General features: G+C 37.0%; 1 protein-coding gene across 5 annotated transcripts in view; it reads left to right on the forward strand.

Annotated features, from left to right (window-relative positions):
* Drep4 (DNA fragmentation factor-related protein 4) overlaps positions 1–18,933 on the forward strand; it is a 247,298-nt gene that overhangs the window by 198,378 nt on the left and 29,987 nt on the right. For 4 of the 5 annotated variants that reach the window (XM_067140797.2, XM_067140794.2, XM_067140796.2 and 1 more), the window contains one exon: positions 14,010–14,382. In XM_067140797.2, the coding sequence (XP_066996898.2) occupies positions 14,010–14,382 (373 nt within the window). Of the gene's footprint in view, positions 1–14,009; positions 14,383–16,960; positions 17,812–18,933 lie in introns of those variants that run through there. The other variant, XM_067140798.2, reaches the window with a different exon arrangement.

Here is an 18,933-nt window from a genome sequence, read left to right on the forward strand (position 1 = left end):
TTATTTCTCTGGGTCCCTCCCAATTTCCAAGTTTAATTTTGTCCACAGTTAACCCCTGTGAACAGTGTTCCTGCAACATAAGACATTTTAGTTTCCTGTTCACAAGAAGACATGTTCTGGGTATTTCCGATGTTGTATCATACAACTTTCAAAATCTCAAAGAGGTTGGAACAATCAGTGTTATCTAATGTCTCTCCCAGATCAACAAATCCCACATATGTGGGCTTAACTTTCTTTATTCAGTCTTCTAAGATAAGACATGGTGTTGGTATTGCTTTGCCTGAATCTTTGGATTCCAAACAGGTTTTCTCGCAATTTGGTATCGAGTAGCGTTTCTTGTTTTCAATAAGTACTTTGTATTAAATTTTAGATGTGTGAGAGACAACTAATTCTGAAATTCCAGCTCCTGCTTTGTTATTAAAATTATTCTTTTTAAAATCACATGGCACTTCTGCTGTCTTGCACATCATGCACACTAAATTAAATTAGTTCACTTTGCTGGCTTCTCCCAAGGCAACCAGTAATTCTAAGGGTATATCGTCAATCCTTGTTGGTTTTTCCTCGTTAGGTCCTCCAGTGCTCGGTTGAATTCTGATCTCAGTATTGGATCTGCCATCACATTAGCATAGATAGCCTCATCTCTTTACAGTACATTATCATTCAATTCTTTTCCTTTGTACAATGCTGAATATATTCCTGCCATATTTCTGTGTTATCTTTTTTGCGTATAGTACTCAGCACATAAGGCTAAACATTAAAAAGCAAATATTACCACCCTATTATCGTTTTTTGAATGGTCATCACTGCTGCCAACTTGACTAGTTACATATTGAAATCACGAGACATAACCATCAACAATCTAACCTCAATATAATTTACAATAATAGAGTTTCCCTTAATGCAAGTAAATGATCAGTCAAGATATTCATAATTAATTCAGTTTTCTAGTTCAATGAAGAATATTAAGGAAATAAACACTCTCTCTCACCCTCAGTCAATTTAGTGTTATATATTTCTGCCTCTATTTTGATATAAGCATTACTATAACTGTATTCTTCAGTGTTTGCCTGGTTTGAATAATTCAGCTTCCTTCTTGAAATTTCCCATTAATTGATGGACTGATGAGAAACCATGCTGAAATAATACGCACAAACAAATATAGTATACTGTATGTACATATGCCATAAGTCAATAAGAATACACAAAGGCTAAGTCTGTAAACCGTACAAAAGTTGTGACTAGACAAGATTAAGTTAGGTTAGGTTGATAACAAAATTTCCTTCTATTTCAACTGAATTGTCATTATAGCGGAGGTAACGTTGGTTTCCTTTTCAGAGGAGTTCTTGCAGATTTTTCGTGCTTCTTATACATCCTAATTGAATTCTATACATACGAATTGGATGAAATAAGACCGTATTAATGAAATGCTGTGTTTGTCATTTAACACCAACTACATTATTAAATGCATTATTCAAACATGCCTCAGTTCTACTTACTTGGTATTATGCAAACAAATTTACAATCCTTCAGAAAAAAGAAAGTATTTTTTACTTATACCGTACCCAGAAATGTAACTAGTGATTTTCATAATATGGCAGTGGCAGTTCATTTAATCTTGTAAGTCACGACAAAATCCTCACTACATAGTGCCAACCTGCAAGATTAACAGTTACTGTAAGGTGTTGTATCAGCAAGTAGGGTCCTTAAACTGTATGGTTAGTGTCACTGAATCAAACGCAACAGTTAGAAAATAATATTAATCACACCCTTCTGTATTAACAGGGGAGAAAGAGTAAGGTTGTTCACCTTAGTGTATAAGCGTACATGGCAGGGTCTCTAGAAGTGGTTTTCCATCTGAGCTCCTAATGTTCGTACCCTTTCACTTTCCTCGCTTAAGACTGCAGCGTAATCCTGTCCAACACTTCCCCTATCAAGACTGAAGATCTGTCAAGATGGTCCCTCAGTAAGTGTTGATGGGTGTGCTAATGAAGCTGGAAAGCAGAAACAAGCTTGTTGGGGACTAAAAAGAAATAGGAAGAGAAGAACTAGGATTAAAGAGCACAGAAACCCTTTTACCTGTATTTGCAGATGACAGTGTGCCCTTTCCTCTGTCCATATTTATCCTCTTCCCCCTTTTTTGTTGCCCCTTCTTTCCTCCTTACAGACCTGGGGCCTATTCCACGAACGAAATTTTCAACTTTTCACTTTGCACTTTTCAGTTCAGATTTTATTCCAAGATCACTTTTCGGATTTAGCTTGCAAAGTAGTGCTGGCAAGCGAAGCCAGTTCTCCGTTGATTGAATCGGAGATACAATTGAAATGCCTCATCCGGTTACCTCCGGTACTACCAACGAATGGCGAGCATATTTACGGAGGGGAAAAGGAGAGTGCTGGTAGTAAGGAGGATTGGAGAGGGGAAGGCATCCTGAGGTGAGTCATACGATTCGTCATTAGCCAGTGCTCGGAGACAGATTTGTGAAGTTTAGACTAAGTAACTTACAGCTGGGCACGGCAGTAAACAGTAGAATGGATTCATGCAATTGCTCTTTGTGTTAAATGTACGATGGACATTTTCCAATGCCAAAATGGAAATCGGAGGTATGGCATTTCTTTGAAAGAGATGTCAGTAGAAAACAGGCAAAATGTTCTTTATGTGATCGGTTATATGCAACAGGTGGGGGAACATCGAACCTTCTGGACCATTTAAGACGTTTCCATAAGGAAAATATTGAAGCAAATGCTGATAATGATAGTGGTAACACCATAGTGATGTATTGTGAGGATAACGAGGAAAAGAAAAAGATTGACGAAATGCTAAGGAGATTCATTGTAAGTTATATGTTGCCATTTATTATTGTCGAAAGTGAAGAATTTCAAGACTTTATCAAAGCTCTGAATCCTCGGTACTTATTACCTACCTGTCACACATTGGCAAATGTACGTACGTTAATTCATTCATGAAAGGCTTATATTTCCTGAAATAAATTAGATATAGCTTATATTAATTGAATTTCTTTTCAGGATATAATGTAGAAAACATATAACTCTGTCAAAGAGGCCTTGAAAATTGATATATCGTAGGCTGAATCTGTCTCATTGACTACTGATATATGGACATCAATCAAGCAAGTTATGGCCCATTTTTCTTTTTTTTTTTATAAAAGACAACGCTTTAGTATCTGCTTGTCTTCAATGCTGTGTATTTAAAGATAATCACACAGCAGAAAATGTTGCACAAGCTTTGAAAGATGTTATTGCAAACTGGGGGATCACTGGGAGAGTAACAGCTATTGTTACTGATAATGCTGCCAATATGGTCGCAGCTGTGCAGAAGTTGTCCATTCAGCATGTCCCATGTGTGGCTCATACTTTGAATCTGGTATTAGCTGCCAGCATCAAAAACATGCCTTCATTAGCTGAAGTTCTGAACCACGCCTCGAATATAGTGACGTTTTTCAAGTTAGTAAACTCATATTACTCTCTGGTCGATGTATTAAAAATACTGCTCCTTTATGATTAAGGGAAACTAAATTATTATTTTAATAATTTGACATAGGCACAACAACATCGCAAGTGAAAAATTTGCTAGCTTTCAAGATGCAGCAGGAAAGCCAAGGCTACATTTAGTACAAGTAGTCGCACGATGGAACAACGTACTTGGGATGGTTCGCCGTTTGCTGGACGTTAAGGACGAGCTTTTACTTGCATATTCAAACGTGGTGAACTGCCAACGGGCTCTCACAGGTATACTATTTTAATCAGAAACATGAGTATATTTTTAGCACAAGTCATATCTGAACATGGATGCTCTAGTCTATTCTATTTTACCCCTTGGCTGCTGGCAAAATGTTATGCCTATAAATACAGTAATAATGCAAATTATATTAAAAATTACAAACAAGTACGTATATTAAGTGTCTAACCAGTAATAATATGCTTATAAATGCATGATAGGTAGATGCATGACTTTTTGCATTAATTAATGTAGTAATAACTTTGTAATATTAATGCCATTATTTGTCTTTTCAGCAGTGGAGTGGGGACTTTTGCAAGAAATGCTTCAAATCAACTTACCGATAGAAACTATGACAACAGTTCTCTCGGGAGAACAGTGTGTGATGTGCTCACAAATGATCCCTCTCATGCACGGGTTGTCTCTGGAACTCACTAATATAACAAGAAACTTGTTGACGGATGTCGGTAAACAATTGTCAGGCTCCCTTTCGAGTGAAGTGGAAAAGAGACTCTTTGTTTATGAATCACGAACGGTTCCAAAACTTGCAACCTTCCTTGACCCATGCTTTAAAAAGGCAGCATTTCGCTTGCCTGAAAGAGCAGATGAAGCAAGAAAGCAGGCAGAGTCCGAAATAGCATTGTTTCTGAAAAAGGAACATGAAAGAACATCGTCCTTACATCCGTCTGCGCAAACCATTGCAGGACTAAGCAAGTATGGCGGTGGGTTATTAAATTTCCTGTCACGGAACGATGCTCAAGCAAATATAACAGACTCATCGACGACTGACGCAGCTATATGTTTGCGACAGTACACAGAAAAACCACACGCGCTTGGGATTACAGTCCCATTGGCTTACTGGGTTAAGGAAAATATGTCGAAAGGTCTAAGTGACGTAGCCCTCTGATATCTTCCAGTTCCAGCCACCTCTGTACCTGCCGAAATAATTTTTTCAACGACTGGGCATATCATAACGGATCGGCGAAATTCACTCTCTCCAGAATCAGCTAATAAGTTCATTTTCCTGAATGGGAACAAAATGTATTTAACCGAACAATGCACACAGTTCATTTGATTTATGCACATTACCTAGGTCAATGTTATTTAATTTTTCAAAGTCAGCAGTAATGTAGATGTAACATTCTTTTTTCATTCACTGTGATCTGTATGTAAGCTACTTGGCACTGTACCGCGTTACTTTTGTTTATATGATACCAATAACATTGTTAGAACATGCTCCTATCCAATCCACCATGTAGTAAATGTATCAATAAGAATTTGAAATTACCGCGTGGCAAATTACTGGTATAAATCAGAGCTCCGAATGAATACGCGCCAAACATTCGCTCCGGGAAAAATCGCTCTGTTACCAGCACTATTGCAAAGTTAAAAGTGAAAAGTTAGGAATCTTTTCATTTTTCAAGCCTGTTATGTTTCCTCCATTGGTACAGAAATACAAAGTGCAAAGAAATGAAGTGAAAAGTTTTCAGAAATCTTGCAAAGGGATGATTCCCTTTTCATCTCTTAATTAACAAGTGTGTACACTAGTTTCTCAGTGTAGAATTTGTTTTAGTGATATAAACACGTTACGACGAGAGATTTTGTTAGCATCAAGTGAGGACGGTGATGAATCCAACAAGAGAACGTACAAAGAGAGGATTAATTTTCATAACCTCACTTCGACGGAATTTTACAAGTGATTTCATATTACCCCAACACAGGCTGACTATATTGTTGAAATGATCGGTCATTTATTGAAACATGCAACAAAATGAAGTCAGTCCCTTTCCGAAGAAGAACAAATTCTTATATGTTTACATTGGTTAGTAAATGGTGCCCAGCTGCATGGTGTAGCTGCAATGCATGGGATATCAAAACCAATTATTTGCAGAACTGTTACCAAAGTCATAGATGTTATAGTAAATGTAATATTACCTAACATAGTACGTTGGCCTGATAATCCACATAATATAGTGACAGGATTCTTAATGAAGGGTGAATTACCTTTTGTGTGTGGATGTGCAGATGGTACTCTCATTCATATTGATGCGTGTCATCATTTGAGAGGTTATTTTTAAAGTTGCCAAAAAGGATGTCCTTTTTCTCTTTGACAACTTCCAGCACAGCCATCTTCTTGTAATAACCTTTCTTTCCCACGATACAAACTTTAAAACTAACGGTACCACAATTATACCATCAAGTTTACCGCGAAAAATAAAGCATTAAAATCATAGAGTATTAGGCCTATACAGTTTGTCCATGGAATAAACTTGATCGGATCACTCATTCGCAAAGACTTTTCACTTTGTGAAGAAACTGAAAAGTACAACCTAGATCATGGTGGAACAGAAAGACTTTGAACTTTGCAAGAATTGGAAAGTGCAAAGTTGAAAAGTTGCAAATTTCATTCATGGAACAGGCCCCTGTTATTGTGTTTATCCTATTTTATGTTCCTATTCATGTTTTTTTTTTCTATGTAAAACCCTATTATGTACTTGATATCCTCTCTGCTCCAAATGCATTAATGAACAGCTTTGTGCTTATGAATTTGTTACAGCTAATTTCATACATCCTCACAAATGCAATATGCATATTTCATTTCTGTTGGCTTCAGTATGTACCCAAACTTGCCTTATGAAGTCCTATGCCCAATTTTTTAATTTCTATCAAAATATTGAGATCATCTAACAGTTTTACACAATCTTTGCAATTGATGAATGTCTGATACACTGAGCTTCTCTATTGCTCATTTAGTTTATTCTCATTTGTTCCTTCTCATGCATTATACTCTAAAACAATAACAGGCCTAATTTCTGCTCTTACCAAATCAACCTATGTTGCTTAAGTCATATAAAGAGAGATGGGAACATGAAGGGGAACATGTAATAGGATGAACACAATGACAGGTCAGTGTGGGAAAAGGGAGAAGTAGAAAGCAAGCACACACAAGACAAGAACAGTCTTCACATCTTCATACCCTGCCATCTCCAAAGAGATTGGCTCCTCCTCATCAATCACAGTTCTTCTGCATCCATTTCTTTTCATCCTCACCCCCCTTGATCTCGTTTTTACCTCCCAGTTTCATCAGGATCATGAGCTTCACCACTAACTGAGAGACCATCTTGACAAATTTTCATCCTTGATTTCGGAAGTGAAGGATAAGAAGAGAACTCAATAAACACTGGAAACAGAAAGAGACAAAAAGATAGAGCTGAATACAGGTTGTAAAAGACTAAGAACATACGACAAGCACAAAAGGTTAACAAGGACCGAATGGAATGATTTAAGTACATGTGTTTGTCCAGGTTCTTCTATGAAGACTATGTTGCATGCTAAACTTTTGCTGGTGAACAGTCCTATTCCGCTCCATCACTTTTGACTTTTTTTTAAAATATCCTACAGTCTCCTATCTTGTGCTTTCCCCTCCCCTGCCCCCATGAAAATCTCCACTCACAATTTGCTTTACGTCGCACCGACACGGATAGGTCTTATGGCAACGATGGGATAGGAAAGGCCTAGGAGTGGGAAGGAAGCGGCCTTGGTCTTAATTAAGATACATTTGCCTGGTGTGAAAATGGGAAACTGTGGGAAACCATCTTCAGGGCTGCCAACAGTGGGATTCGAACCCACTATGCCCTGGATGCAAGCTCATAGCTGCGCGCCCCTAACCGCACGGCCAACTCGCCTGGTCCACTTATATCTTATCCGTCCTAGTTATCGATCTCAAGCTGCTTATAGACTCAACAATTCTATTCTCATCGTACAACCTAACTAGAGCGGTAGAATTTCATTACTACCATTGGTTCACGGCTTACATAGATAATTTTTAGTATTGTTGAATATTTGCGAAGCAGGATGTTAATCTTACAGTAGTGGTGAATTTTTTTTTAAGAGGAAGTATAACTTGGTAACCATCCTCACTTAACTAACAGTACTTACCCATGGTTCCTTGTATTTTCCTAGTAATAGTTTAGAGGCCAACAATGAATTGTACCAAGTGAACTGGCTACGCTGCTTGGGTCACGTAGCTGTGAGCTTGCATTCGATAGATGGTGGATTCAATCCCCATCGTCAGCAGCCCTGGAGATCATTTTCCATGGTTTTCCATTTCCTCACTAGGCAAATGAAGAGCCTGTACCTTAATTAAAGCATGGTATACATTCTTCCCAGTCCTAGCCTTTTCGTCTCACATCATTACCAAAAGATCTGTGTTGATGCGACTTTAAAACATTACAATAATTTAAATTAATAGGGGTCCTCCTATTCAATACACAGACATTTATTAATGTGAATCAGTCACATGTCGTTCACATGCGGTACTAGTTTCGGCACTAAACTTGTGCCATCATCAGCCAACGAGTCAAATCAGGCAAACACACTAACTAAAAACAACTTTACTGTAACACCTGCATAGATGCACATTAAATAAAATATGGTACATGATGATATTGCACTTTAGTCAAGGGTTATGAATTTCATGTTGTTGGTCCGTATTGAACTGAGAATAACATATGAATAGTAACACAGTAAAGGTTTCCACGTATTCAATACTAATATGTATTTACAATATTATAAATTACATGGAACTAGTTTCGACCCACCGAGGGGTCATCATCATACATAAGTTTTTGTCGAATCCTAAAACATGTTATTTTTAACTGTAATAATTTATAAAGTGAAGTGTGGTAATGAGATGAGAAATGTTAGTATGGTACAGGTGAGTAGTAATTAATAATAATACGAGAAATATATATAAAAAGAAGTTTGGAACAAAGTACAAGTGGTGTAAAAATATAAACTCATGGATATCAGTAGTCCTCATACTAAAGAGTACAATGTAAAATAACACATATAAACATATATACAAGTATGTACAAAGTCTGGAAAGTAAAAAGTGAAACTCTTTTAATGCCGAGTCGGCTTGACACTGATCAGCTTAAGCAGAGAAATTAGGCATTTGGTGTATTAAAGCTGTGTTGACCGGCTGCGTTGTTGATTGTTGGACGTGAGTTATTTTTGAATTTCTGGTTAAGAAGAAGGTGGATACTGCGCGTGGATGTATTAATTCTCAGTTCTTAGCGGAAACCAAATTGGACCTGTTAAAATGGAGAAAGCCGGTAAAAACAAAAATCGGAGATAGGAAAAGGTTAACATAAAGTGAAAGGACGCTTACCTCGCGCTGCGGTATGTGTAGTATAGCTGATGGTGTGCGACTTGTGGCGGGAAGTGACGTGGGCAGAGAGGGGGTTAGGAAGAGTGGGGGTGGCTTGGGGCGGGTGGGGGTGGGAAGGGGGGAGCCTCAGAAACAATAATGTAACCAACCAAAACTCAATCCTAAGTCTAATCAAAGGTACTTTTCCGAGACAATTACCCTTTCTCCCGCACCCTTCAGCTCCGCCTTAAGGCTCCCACCCCTACCCCGCCCCAAGCCACCCCCACTCTTCCTAACCCCCTCCTAACCCACACGCGCCTGCCCTGCCCACATTTCACTTCCCGCCACAAGTCGCACACCATCAGCTATACTACACACACCGCAGCGCGAGGTAAGCGTCCTTTCACTTTATGTTAACCTTTTCCTATCTCCGTTTTTTGTTTTTACCAGCTTTCTCCATTTTAACAGGTCCAATTTGGTTTCCGCTAAGAACTGAGAATTAATACATCCACGCGCAGTATCCACCTTCTTCTTAACCAGAAATTCAAAAATAACTCACGTCCAACAATCAACAACGTAGCCGGTCAACACAGCTTTAATACACCAAATGCCTAATTTCTCTGCTTAAGCTGATCAGTGTCAAGCCGACTCGGCATTAAAAGAGTATCACTTTTTACTCTCCAGACTTTGTACATACTTGTATATATGTTTATATGTGTTATTTTACATTGTACTCTTTAGTATGAGGACTACTGATATCCATGAGTTTATATTTTTACACCACTTGTACTTTGTTCCAAACTTCTTTGTATATATATTTCTCGTATTATTATTAATTACTACTCACCTGCACCATACTAACATTTCTCATCTCATTACCACACTTCACTTTATAAATTATTACAGTTAAAAATAACATGTTTTAGGATTCGACAAAAACTTATGTATGCTTTAATATGGCTGATGATGACCCCTAGGTGGGTTGAAACTAGTTCCATGTAATTTATAATATTGTAAATACATATTAGTATTGAATAGGTGGAAACCTTTACTGTGTTACTATTCATATGTTATTGCACTTTAGTACAAAATCTTTTTAAAATGACGATGACTCCATTGTTTTGTACAATGGTGGTTTGTCCAGCTTGTATATGTCTTTAGTTCTTTGATCTTGTTGAAATTACGCTGCAGAGTTTAAAGTCATATGAAGCTAACACTTTGTTTGATCTGTGGTTTGGTTCCGAAAATAAATGTGCATATGATGGACTTGGTTAGACCCAAAGAATTAATTCTCACTTCAGTATGGGGTTTTTGGAACCTTGAGCAGCCTGTTTGATCCCACTTCAATACGGATCATGAAATTTCTAAATATCAATTTAAAACATTAGGAACATTAATTTAATTTACTAGTCCACTTCATCAATACACCTCACTTTACAAGTGAAAATACATTTATTCTTGAATTATTTACTCATAATTTGGTACATGTTTCATCTTCTTCTGAAGACTTCCTCAGCCGTAGAGTCTCAATAAAATATCTATTTTAAACACTGTAATGTCACTGTCCATTGACTAAGTACTGCTGAGTACATGTCCTTTCAAGGATATTTAAAAACATTTTTTTACTTCTGTTCTACCACTCTCTTGGAATAATTTTAAAATTACATGTTAAAGAGAACATTAATCCTCCTTTATAAAAATATTGATTGAAGTTTGGTTTAGCTTCAGTGTACTGATTAAAAGTTGAAAGTTCAGCTGTTGCTTTGGAGGTGGGAGAAAAATGGAAACTCGTTGGCTCTTGTGTGGTCAACAGGAGAGTGCCGAAGCTTTCAAACTGAAAAACTTCTTCAGTGACAAGGTCTGGAAAGGAAATATCTTGGTGGGTTTGAACTTTCAAAAGTAAAAGGAAATATTTTTCCTAAAAGATATGGAAACTTACCCTTTATTATGTTTCTCCCTATGGCTAGTTACCTTCTGAGCCTAGCTCTGGTCTGCTCCTCACTACATTACTGCGTGTATTTTACTTGTGTTTCCTCTCGTCTGGTGGGACCTGGCCGGGGAGGAGGTGGAGAAGCACTGTTCGTAGGGGAGGGGGAAACTGTTCTGCCTATATGTAGATTGGAAGGGAGGGGTGTTTGTCTCTGTGAAGGTAACTTTAAACTTGTAACTGTACAAAAGTACGATCCCCAATATTAGGTTAGGAAATGTTTGTAAATGATGATCTCCTCATTTTACGTTAGGAAATTTTCGTAAAATACTGTAATTGGTAATATAAAGTAGTGAATATAATGTGAGTTTGTAAAATCAAGATGTAAAAATATTGTAAGAAGAATTTGTAGTTAGGGAATATTGCATATGTGCATCATAATATATTGTATAAATTTCTGTTTGGGTAAGAGTCTGTGCACATGGCCTAGCAGTCAAGATTGTGCACCAAGGAAAACAGTGACTGTATTGGTATAGACTGTTGAAGTTGGTTAAAAGCGTTGCAACAAGTGGTTTAAAAACCCGGGGTACGGCCAGGAAGTGTAAGCTGAAGATGGTAATTCATCTGTGTGGATGAACGCGCAAGATCGCTATTTGCAGATCGGCAGCTCAGTAACTAATCCAGAAGCTCCGAGTTTGAATAAGGTTGTGTTGACCAAGAGACGCTTGAAGATGTGGCATTTGGAGCTTTGTTTCCAGAGGACTTAGCAAATGCTATATAATGTGGAGCGAGCCTATATATACATGTGTGCATGTGCAGCGGAGGTATTTATTATTATGGAGTGCTGGAGGAAGCGCATATGGTGTATATATATATATACAAGTGTACGTGTGTGCAACAAGATGATTACTATTACTGTTCATGACAATGCGGTTGCTGTTCATGATGATTTCCATTGCAAAGTCCTTGTTGTACGAGTTCTTGACGGTTGCATTACTGTACCATTATGGAGTTATGACGAGTGCATTACTCGGTAATTACAAGTACCCATTGAGCAGTCCTTGGAAGACGCTATATAGTGTTCTTTTGTAAGTCAGACTCTGGATTATTCCTCTCCGAGGAAATGCACATAGTGAGGTAGTTTATATGTGTAATCTGGAGGTAATGTGGTGTTGTGCACAGACTGATTGTGGCTAGATGAGTCTGTAGACCAGGTGTTTATTAGTTGTCCATTCTTTAAATAATAAGACATGGTTTATTAATCCCACAGCAGCCATTTTGAATTGTAGATGTGGATGGCTTTATTAACAGAGTATAGTGAGGTGACTGGGATTGTTTTCTGTACAGTTATAACATGTGGTAAATTCATTCCATGGTGATGGTGCTATTTTGTTCATGTAAATGAGGTTAAGAATGGACAGTTGTCTTACTTGTATGAAATAATCAGTTTGAAGCTTGGCCTTCAGAACTATGATTAGTTGTGGTGTATAACTTGTAGCTGTTGTTTTATTGGTCTCATCACTTGATGATTATTGTTGGTGCTGGTTCTGTTTTGTTTTATTTTGTTTTTGGAGTAAATTGTGGTAGTTAAACTGTTAGTAAATCTTTTATTGGCAGAGTAAAGAAAAACCTGGCATGCTACCCAAATTTATTTTCAGGGTTAAATAGTAGCAGGTATGGTAATGAAGCAAGTTTGGTGCCTCGTTGCCTTGGGAGAATGAGTTCATTCATGCTCTACAGAATCAATTATTCCTGTAAATCTTTTGCAGGTGGTGCCCAATTCTGTTATTTATATTTATTTTGTTATTTATCCAAGTTACGAAGTTTTCCATTTAGTGTTCAAATTTTCGCCGGAACTTTACAACCTGTTGATTTTCCATGATGTTAATAATGATGGTTTCATTCATATAATGGATTCTTATTCTCTTGTGTATCATTCAAATTATTATTCCTATTGTAAACTTGTTCCAAACTTATATAGATATTTTCGTATATACTCGTCAGACTGCCCTTTGTTACTTTTTTAGTATGGCTAAGTCTTGGTTTATATTAGTGTAATAATGGCCAGTATCTCCCATATGTACATTCATAGCTGAATATTTTCTATGTCTATTAGCATTAAAATGCTCTTGATATCTAGTATGAAAATTCCTACCTGTTACCTAAGTAATTTTCTTTGCTATGATTTACACTATTACAGTTATAAAACAATTGACCATTATTATTACTGGTTTAGAACGAAATTTGGTAGTTGTGAACAATTTCATAATTTGGAAAATCCTTGGGTTTGTGAATGTGGCACACTTAGAATTCTTATGATTTTCTGGTGTTAATTTTATGTTGTTCCTTTTCTTTACTTCACTTATAATTTTGTTAATGATATTAGCACTAAACCCATTTGTAGTGACTAGATTCTGTATGAAACTTATGAAACCTTAGGAAAAAAAAGAGGATATTTTTAAAAATTGGATTTACATCACACCGACACAGATAGGTCTTATGGCGATGATGGTGTAGGGAAGGGCTAGGAGTGGGAAGGAAGTGGCCATAGCCTTAATTTAGGTACAGCCCCAGCATTTAGTAAACCACCAGAAAACCATCTCCAAAGCTGCCGACACTGGAGTTTGAATCCACTATCTCCTGAATGCAAGCTCAAGCTCACAGCTGTGCAGCCCTGAGCCCATGGCCAAGAGGAAAAAATACCAGTGAATTGTGTTATCATGCTCCACTGAATATAAGAAAGACAATGGCTTAGACGACGTCTAAGATGCCCATTTATAACAATTTTTATTGCAACTATCAGGACTACACACTTCTACTAAGTCTTCCCATTATTCCTGAACTGAAACTCGCTACTGGAACCCACATAATACTGAGGAAGTTGGCTTCGTGGTAAGAGGTATGAAGCTGTTAGCTTGAATTCTGGAGATGTTAGGTTCTAACTCCACTAACGGCAGCCCTGAAAATGGTTTTCTGTGATTTTGCATTTTCTCATCAGGCACCATTATTAAGCCCCATTTCTAGCCCTTTCCTATCCCATTGTCACCAAAAACCTATCTGAGTTGGTGCAATGCTAAACCACTAGCAATAATAATGATGATAATAATAATAATAGGGTCTAATAATAATATAGCAATAATAAAAACAAGTATAACTTTATTAAGTCTGAATATATGTTCTACTTACTTTTGTTACAGATTTGGATACAAATGCTAATACCAAAGAAAAGTTCCTTTTTCGAAGATCTCAGGATCGAATACGAGGCTACTTTTATAAGAGCAATGCAGACTTGAGGAATTCTCTTTTGTATAAGGAAAATAGTAAAGTTCGAGAAAAGATTGATGATGTTATTGGTCATATTGCCAAACATTTAACTGGCCATGAATATTTTGGCAGTTATTTCAATCGTAAGGCAGAACCTTGTACAGCTCGTTTATGCAATGAAGATGGAGACTTTATGTGTAAAGGTCCATGGCAGGCTTCTTGTTGCAACTATCTTTCCCATACCATCAATCCATATGACAGTAGGGAGGCTAGAATAATATTCTCTACATGGAATCTGGACCACAGGTAATTATTCATCATTAAAAATTTGGTAAGGCTTTTGGCATGAGGATGATTTGCCTGCAGTAAAACAAACAGATTCAGGAGAGAAATCTGTTTGTTTTCCAGTCATTTTTGTGGTACTAAGGCAGAAACCAATATGTGAAAAACCTTGATTTTTCAGGCATATTTCAAAGTTTATGTGGTACCTGAAATTCATATTTTGTTTGAATTAGTGCTACATCATCAGTCATCAATGATCTTCAATTAGGATTGTCGCCCAGGTGGCACAGATTCCTTGTCAACTGTTTACCTTGCCTTTTCTTAAAAGTTTTCAAAGAACTCAGAAATTGATCAAACGTTTCCTTTGATAAATCATTCTAAAGCCTTCCACCTCATCCTATCAGTTAATATTTGCCCCAATGTGTTCTCTTGAATTCCTACTTTATCTTCATATTATGATTTCTTTCTTTTAAAAGTTCAACTCAAACTTATTCATTTACCAATGTCATTCCACGCAATCTCTCCACTGACAGCTCAGAACATACCATTTAGTTGAGCAGCTCGTCGAAAATCTACACTCTGAAACACTTCACCTGAATGAAGACTTCTATGACTGTAGATATATGGGTCACCGAGCTCGATAGCTGCAGTCGGTTAAGTGTGGCCAGTATCCAGTATTCGAGAGATAGTAGGTTCAAACCCCACTGTCGGCAGCTCTGAAGATGGTTTTCCGTGGTTTCCTATTTTCACACCAGGCAAATGCTGGGGCTGTACCTTAATTAAGGCCACGGCCACTTCCTTCCCAGTCCTAGCCCTTCCCTGTCCCATTGTCGCCATAAGACAAATCTGTGTCGGTGCGACGTAAAGCCAATAGAAAAAAAAAAAAAAAAAGCAGAGATATATGGGCCAAATATCACATATTAAAATTGAACCCATCAAAATCCCAGACAATAGTTATTAGTTACCCTAAATTGCTTTGCAAACTCAATTGAACAGCGTTACCACACTTGTCCATAAGTGGTACTCCCATACAGAATAGCCAAAACGTAAGGGATCTTGGTATAACATTTGATGAACATCTGTCCTGGTCTGCCCAAACTATATCTGTGTGCAGACAAATATACAGAACGCTACACTGTCTCAGCAAATTCAAATTCTTTTTCCTTTTTAAACTAAAGAAAATTCTTGTTGAATCACTTGCATTACCTCATTTTAATTATTGCAATATTGTTTACAATAGAAGTGGGGAGGCAATTACAGTGTGCTCAGAATGCTTGTGTAAAGTTTAATTGTGAGCTTCGTTACACTGACCATGTCACACCGTCATGCACTTAGCTCGGGTCGCTTCACCTGCAGGAATGATGCACACTTCATACTCTGCTTTTTGCATAATATTTTTTAAACTTCTCAACCAACCTATCTCCATGATCGCATCAAACCCCTCTCCACTGGCCATACCAAAATACCCAATCCTGCACTGCCATGTATTTATCCCTTCCTGTCCACAGTACAACAATCTACACAAAACCATTCACCGTTACCACAGCCCGACATTGGTATCTCTTACCAGTGAATGTCAGAAGTATGTCCAGCAGCTCAACTTTTAAACATGCCTGTGTTGAAATACTAGGTAAACATGCATGAATCATCAAGTTTTTACCTAAAAACATCTCCTCCTTCTTCCTGATCCTTCTCTTCACCTCTAAATTGAAGGCAATATCTCGGTATCTTCTTGAAATTTATATATTTTTGAAACTTTCTTTTAAGACCTATATTTTGTACTTATTATTCATATATTTTTAATGTACTTCACGTACGATGTGTATTATATAGATGATGCAATTTCATCTTTTTATGTATATGATTCTTCCTTAATATCACTATGTTTGATTATTTTATTAATACTGTTACTGTTATTATTCTTATTATTGTTTTCATATTATTATCATCAGTAGTTACTATTAACAGTCATCTAGGTTAAGACTGGCTAAGTATAAGAAAGGCAGTACATCCCTAACTTTGCCGGAATAAATAAAACGTAGATTATTATTATTATTATTATTATTATTATTATTATTATTATTATTATTATTATTATTATTATTATTATTATTATTATTATTAGATGCGAAAAAGACCAGAAAACTGATCACGCCAAGCTCACTTAGAAGTTGTGCATTTCCTTCTTTGCCAGGCAGTCTTCAGTTTTTCTCTCATCATGGTTTTTTGTTCTTCTGTCCACTTGGCTCCTGTCATCTTCTTGTGGTTTCTCTCTGACTGTACTTCCCACTTGCTGATTTTCGTTCTGTAGCAGGTTCGGTCTGCGATGTCGGCCACTTTGATTCCTGATTTTCCCAGGTCTTATCGGATTTCTGATGCCCACTTATTCGTTTTGATGTTTTCTGTTGCCTCTAGTAAGATTCTTGTCACTCTGTTCTTTTGAAAGGCATTTGATGTGGCTGTAAAATTTCAGGCATCTTTTTCTGACGTCGGCCACAAGGTTTGAGAGCTCCTTGGTTTTTGTACGAGATTACAGTTGGTATCCTTCGTCTTTCAGTTTTGGGCCAAGAATTTTTCTGATGATTTTATGTTCCTCTTTCAGGATGTCTTCAAGTACTGTTTTACTGTGGAGATCCAGTGTTTCGCTTATGCACAGTATTTCAGGTTTGATCACGGTATTGTAATGTCGAATTTTGGTGATCAAAATCAAAATCTCTTTATTTGCAAATGAGGTGTCTACCTCGGTGGCAAATGGTACACTAAAATACATTATTGTCAAGCACTAAATATTAAATTAACAAGAGAAGAAATTTTTCCTATAATACAATATTATACAATTTACGCTAACAATGTTTTCTATTAAACACACAGCTCATCCTTAATAAATTTATATTGTTTACAAAATTCAACTTATAATATCTCCTGTACTACTTACAAATATAGTCAACTGATATACAGTATGTGGAATTACTTCAAATGATACTATACAACTGGTATAAGATTAATATTGACATTGCATTTATTTATTTACAATTTTTTTTTTTTTTTTTTTTACCCGTTCTGGATCCTAAGTAGCATAACGACCTGCTGCGTCTTAACCAGAGCCCCTTTTGCCACCACTTTTCAGAGTTCCTGAAGGGCCTTCACAGCTACCGTAGCGGTCCCAGGGCCCTCGAAGTCCCCACTGTACTTCACCCCTACAGGCAGTCCCCTACTTTGGCTGTCCAAACTCCTTAGACCAGGGGATGGAATTAATTTATTCACACACATTTTTTTATTTACAATAACCTGCACTGGTCGAATGCCCTCTAACACTTCATTTATTTTCTCTGTTGCTGTTTATTCTTTTCTTGAATATCTGTACAGATTTTGGAAAAGGATCAAACACTACCCCTGGTAAACTGTTCCACTCCTTCACACCCTTCCCAATGAATGAAAATTTACCCCAATTGCTTCTGCTAAAGTTCCTTCTAATTTTATATTTGTGGTCAGTCCTGCCGATATAATTATTTTCCAACTGAAGCCTCTCACGGATATCTCCCCATGCTTCTTCTCCTGTATAGGCTCTATATAATCCTATAAGTCTAGTTTTCTCCCTTCTCTTACTTAAAGTTTCCCACCCAAGTTCCTTTAACATTTCTGATACACTACTCTTTATCCTGAAATCCCCTGTTACAAATCTTGCTGCTTTCCTCTGCACACTATCTATTTCTTTTATTAGGTACTCTTGGTGAGGATCCCAAACACTGTTTGCATATTCCAATAATGGACGAACCATACTCAAGTAACTTTTTTCTTTTAATTCTTTGTTGCATCCTTTAAGTAGCCTCATTATGACATGTAACGATCTGTATGCTTTCCCAACAATGTCATCAGTGTGACCCTTCCAGTGCAAATTAGTTTCAAATCTCACACCTAAGTATTTGCACTTGCCATCTTTTGGGATAACTACCTCATCCAAAGTATATTCAAATTCAGTTTTAAAGCTCCTGTTTGTAAAAGTTGTAACAGTTGATTTGCCTCCATTAACCTTCATATTATTTTCTTCAACCTATTGTTGGATACTTTCAAGGTCCCTTTGTAATTCTGAACAATCCTCAATGTTGTTTATTTCCCTATAAACAATCATGTCATCTGCATACAATCTTATTTTTGATGTTATATTGTTCCCTAAATCATTTGCGTATATTAAGAAAAGTAACGGACCAATTATACTACCCTGTGCAATTCCCTTCCAAACTTTCTCTTCCTGAGATACATTATTTCCTACTTTGACTTTCTGAACCCTTGAATTTAGAAATGTTTTTATCCAACGTGTAACCCTTACGTCCAATCCTATTCCCTCCAATGTCTTTAATAATATTCCATGTTCCACTCTATCAAAGGCTTTGGAAAGATCTATGGCTATGCAATCTAACTGACCTCCTGAATCCAATTGATCTGATATGTCCTGCTGAAATCCCACCAGTTGTGCCTCACAAGAAAATTTCTTTCTAAATCCATACTGGCTCCTCATGAACCAATTTTTATCATCACATATCCCTCTGATGTACTTTGATATTAAACTCTCCAGTA

The sequence above is a fragment of the Anabrus simplex genome, chromosome 2 (genome assembly GCF_040414725.1).
Source record: "Anabrus simplex isolate iqAnaSimp1 chromosome 2, ASM4041472v1, whole genome shotgun sequence".
NCBI lineage: Eukaryota > Metazoa > Arthropoda > Insecta > Orthoptera > Tettigoniidae > Anabrus > Anabrus simplex.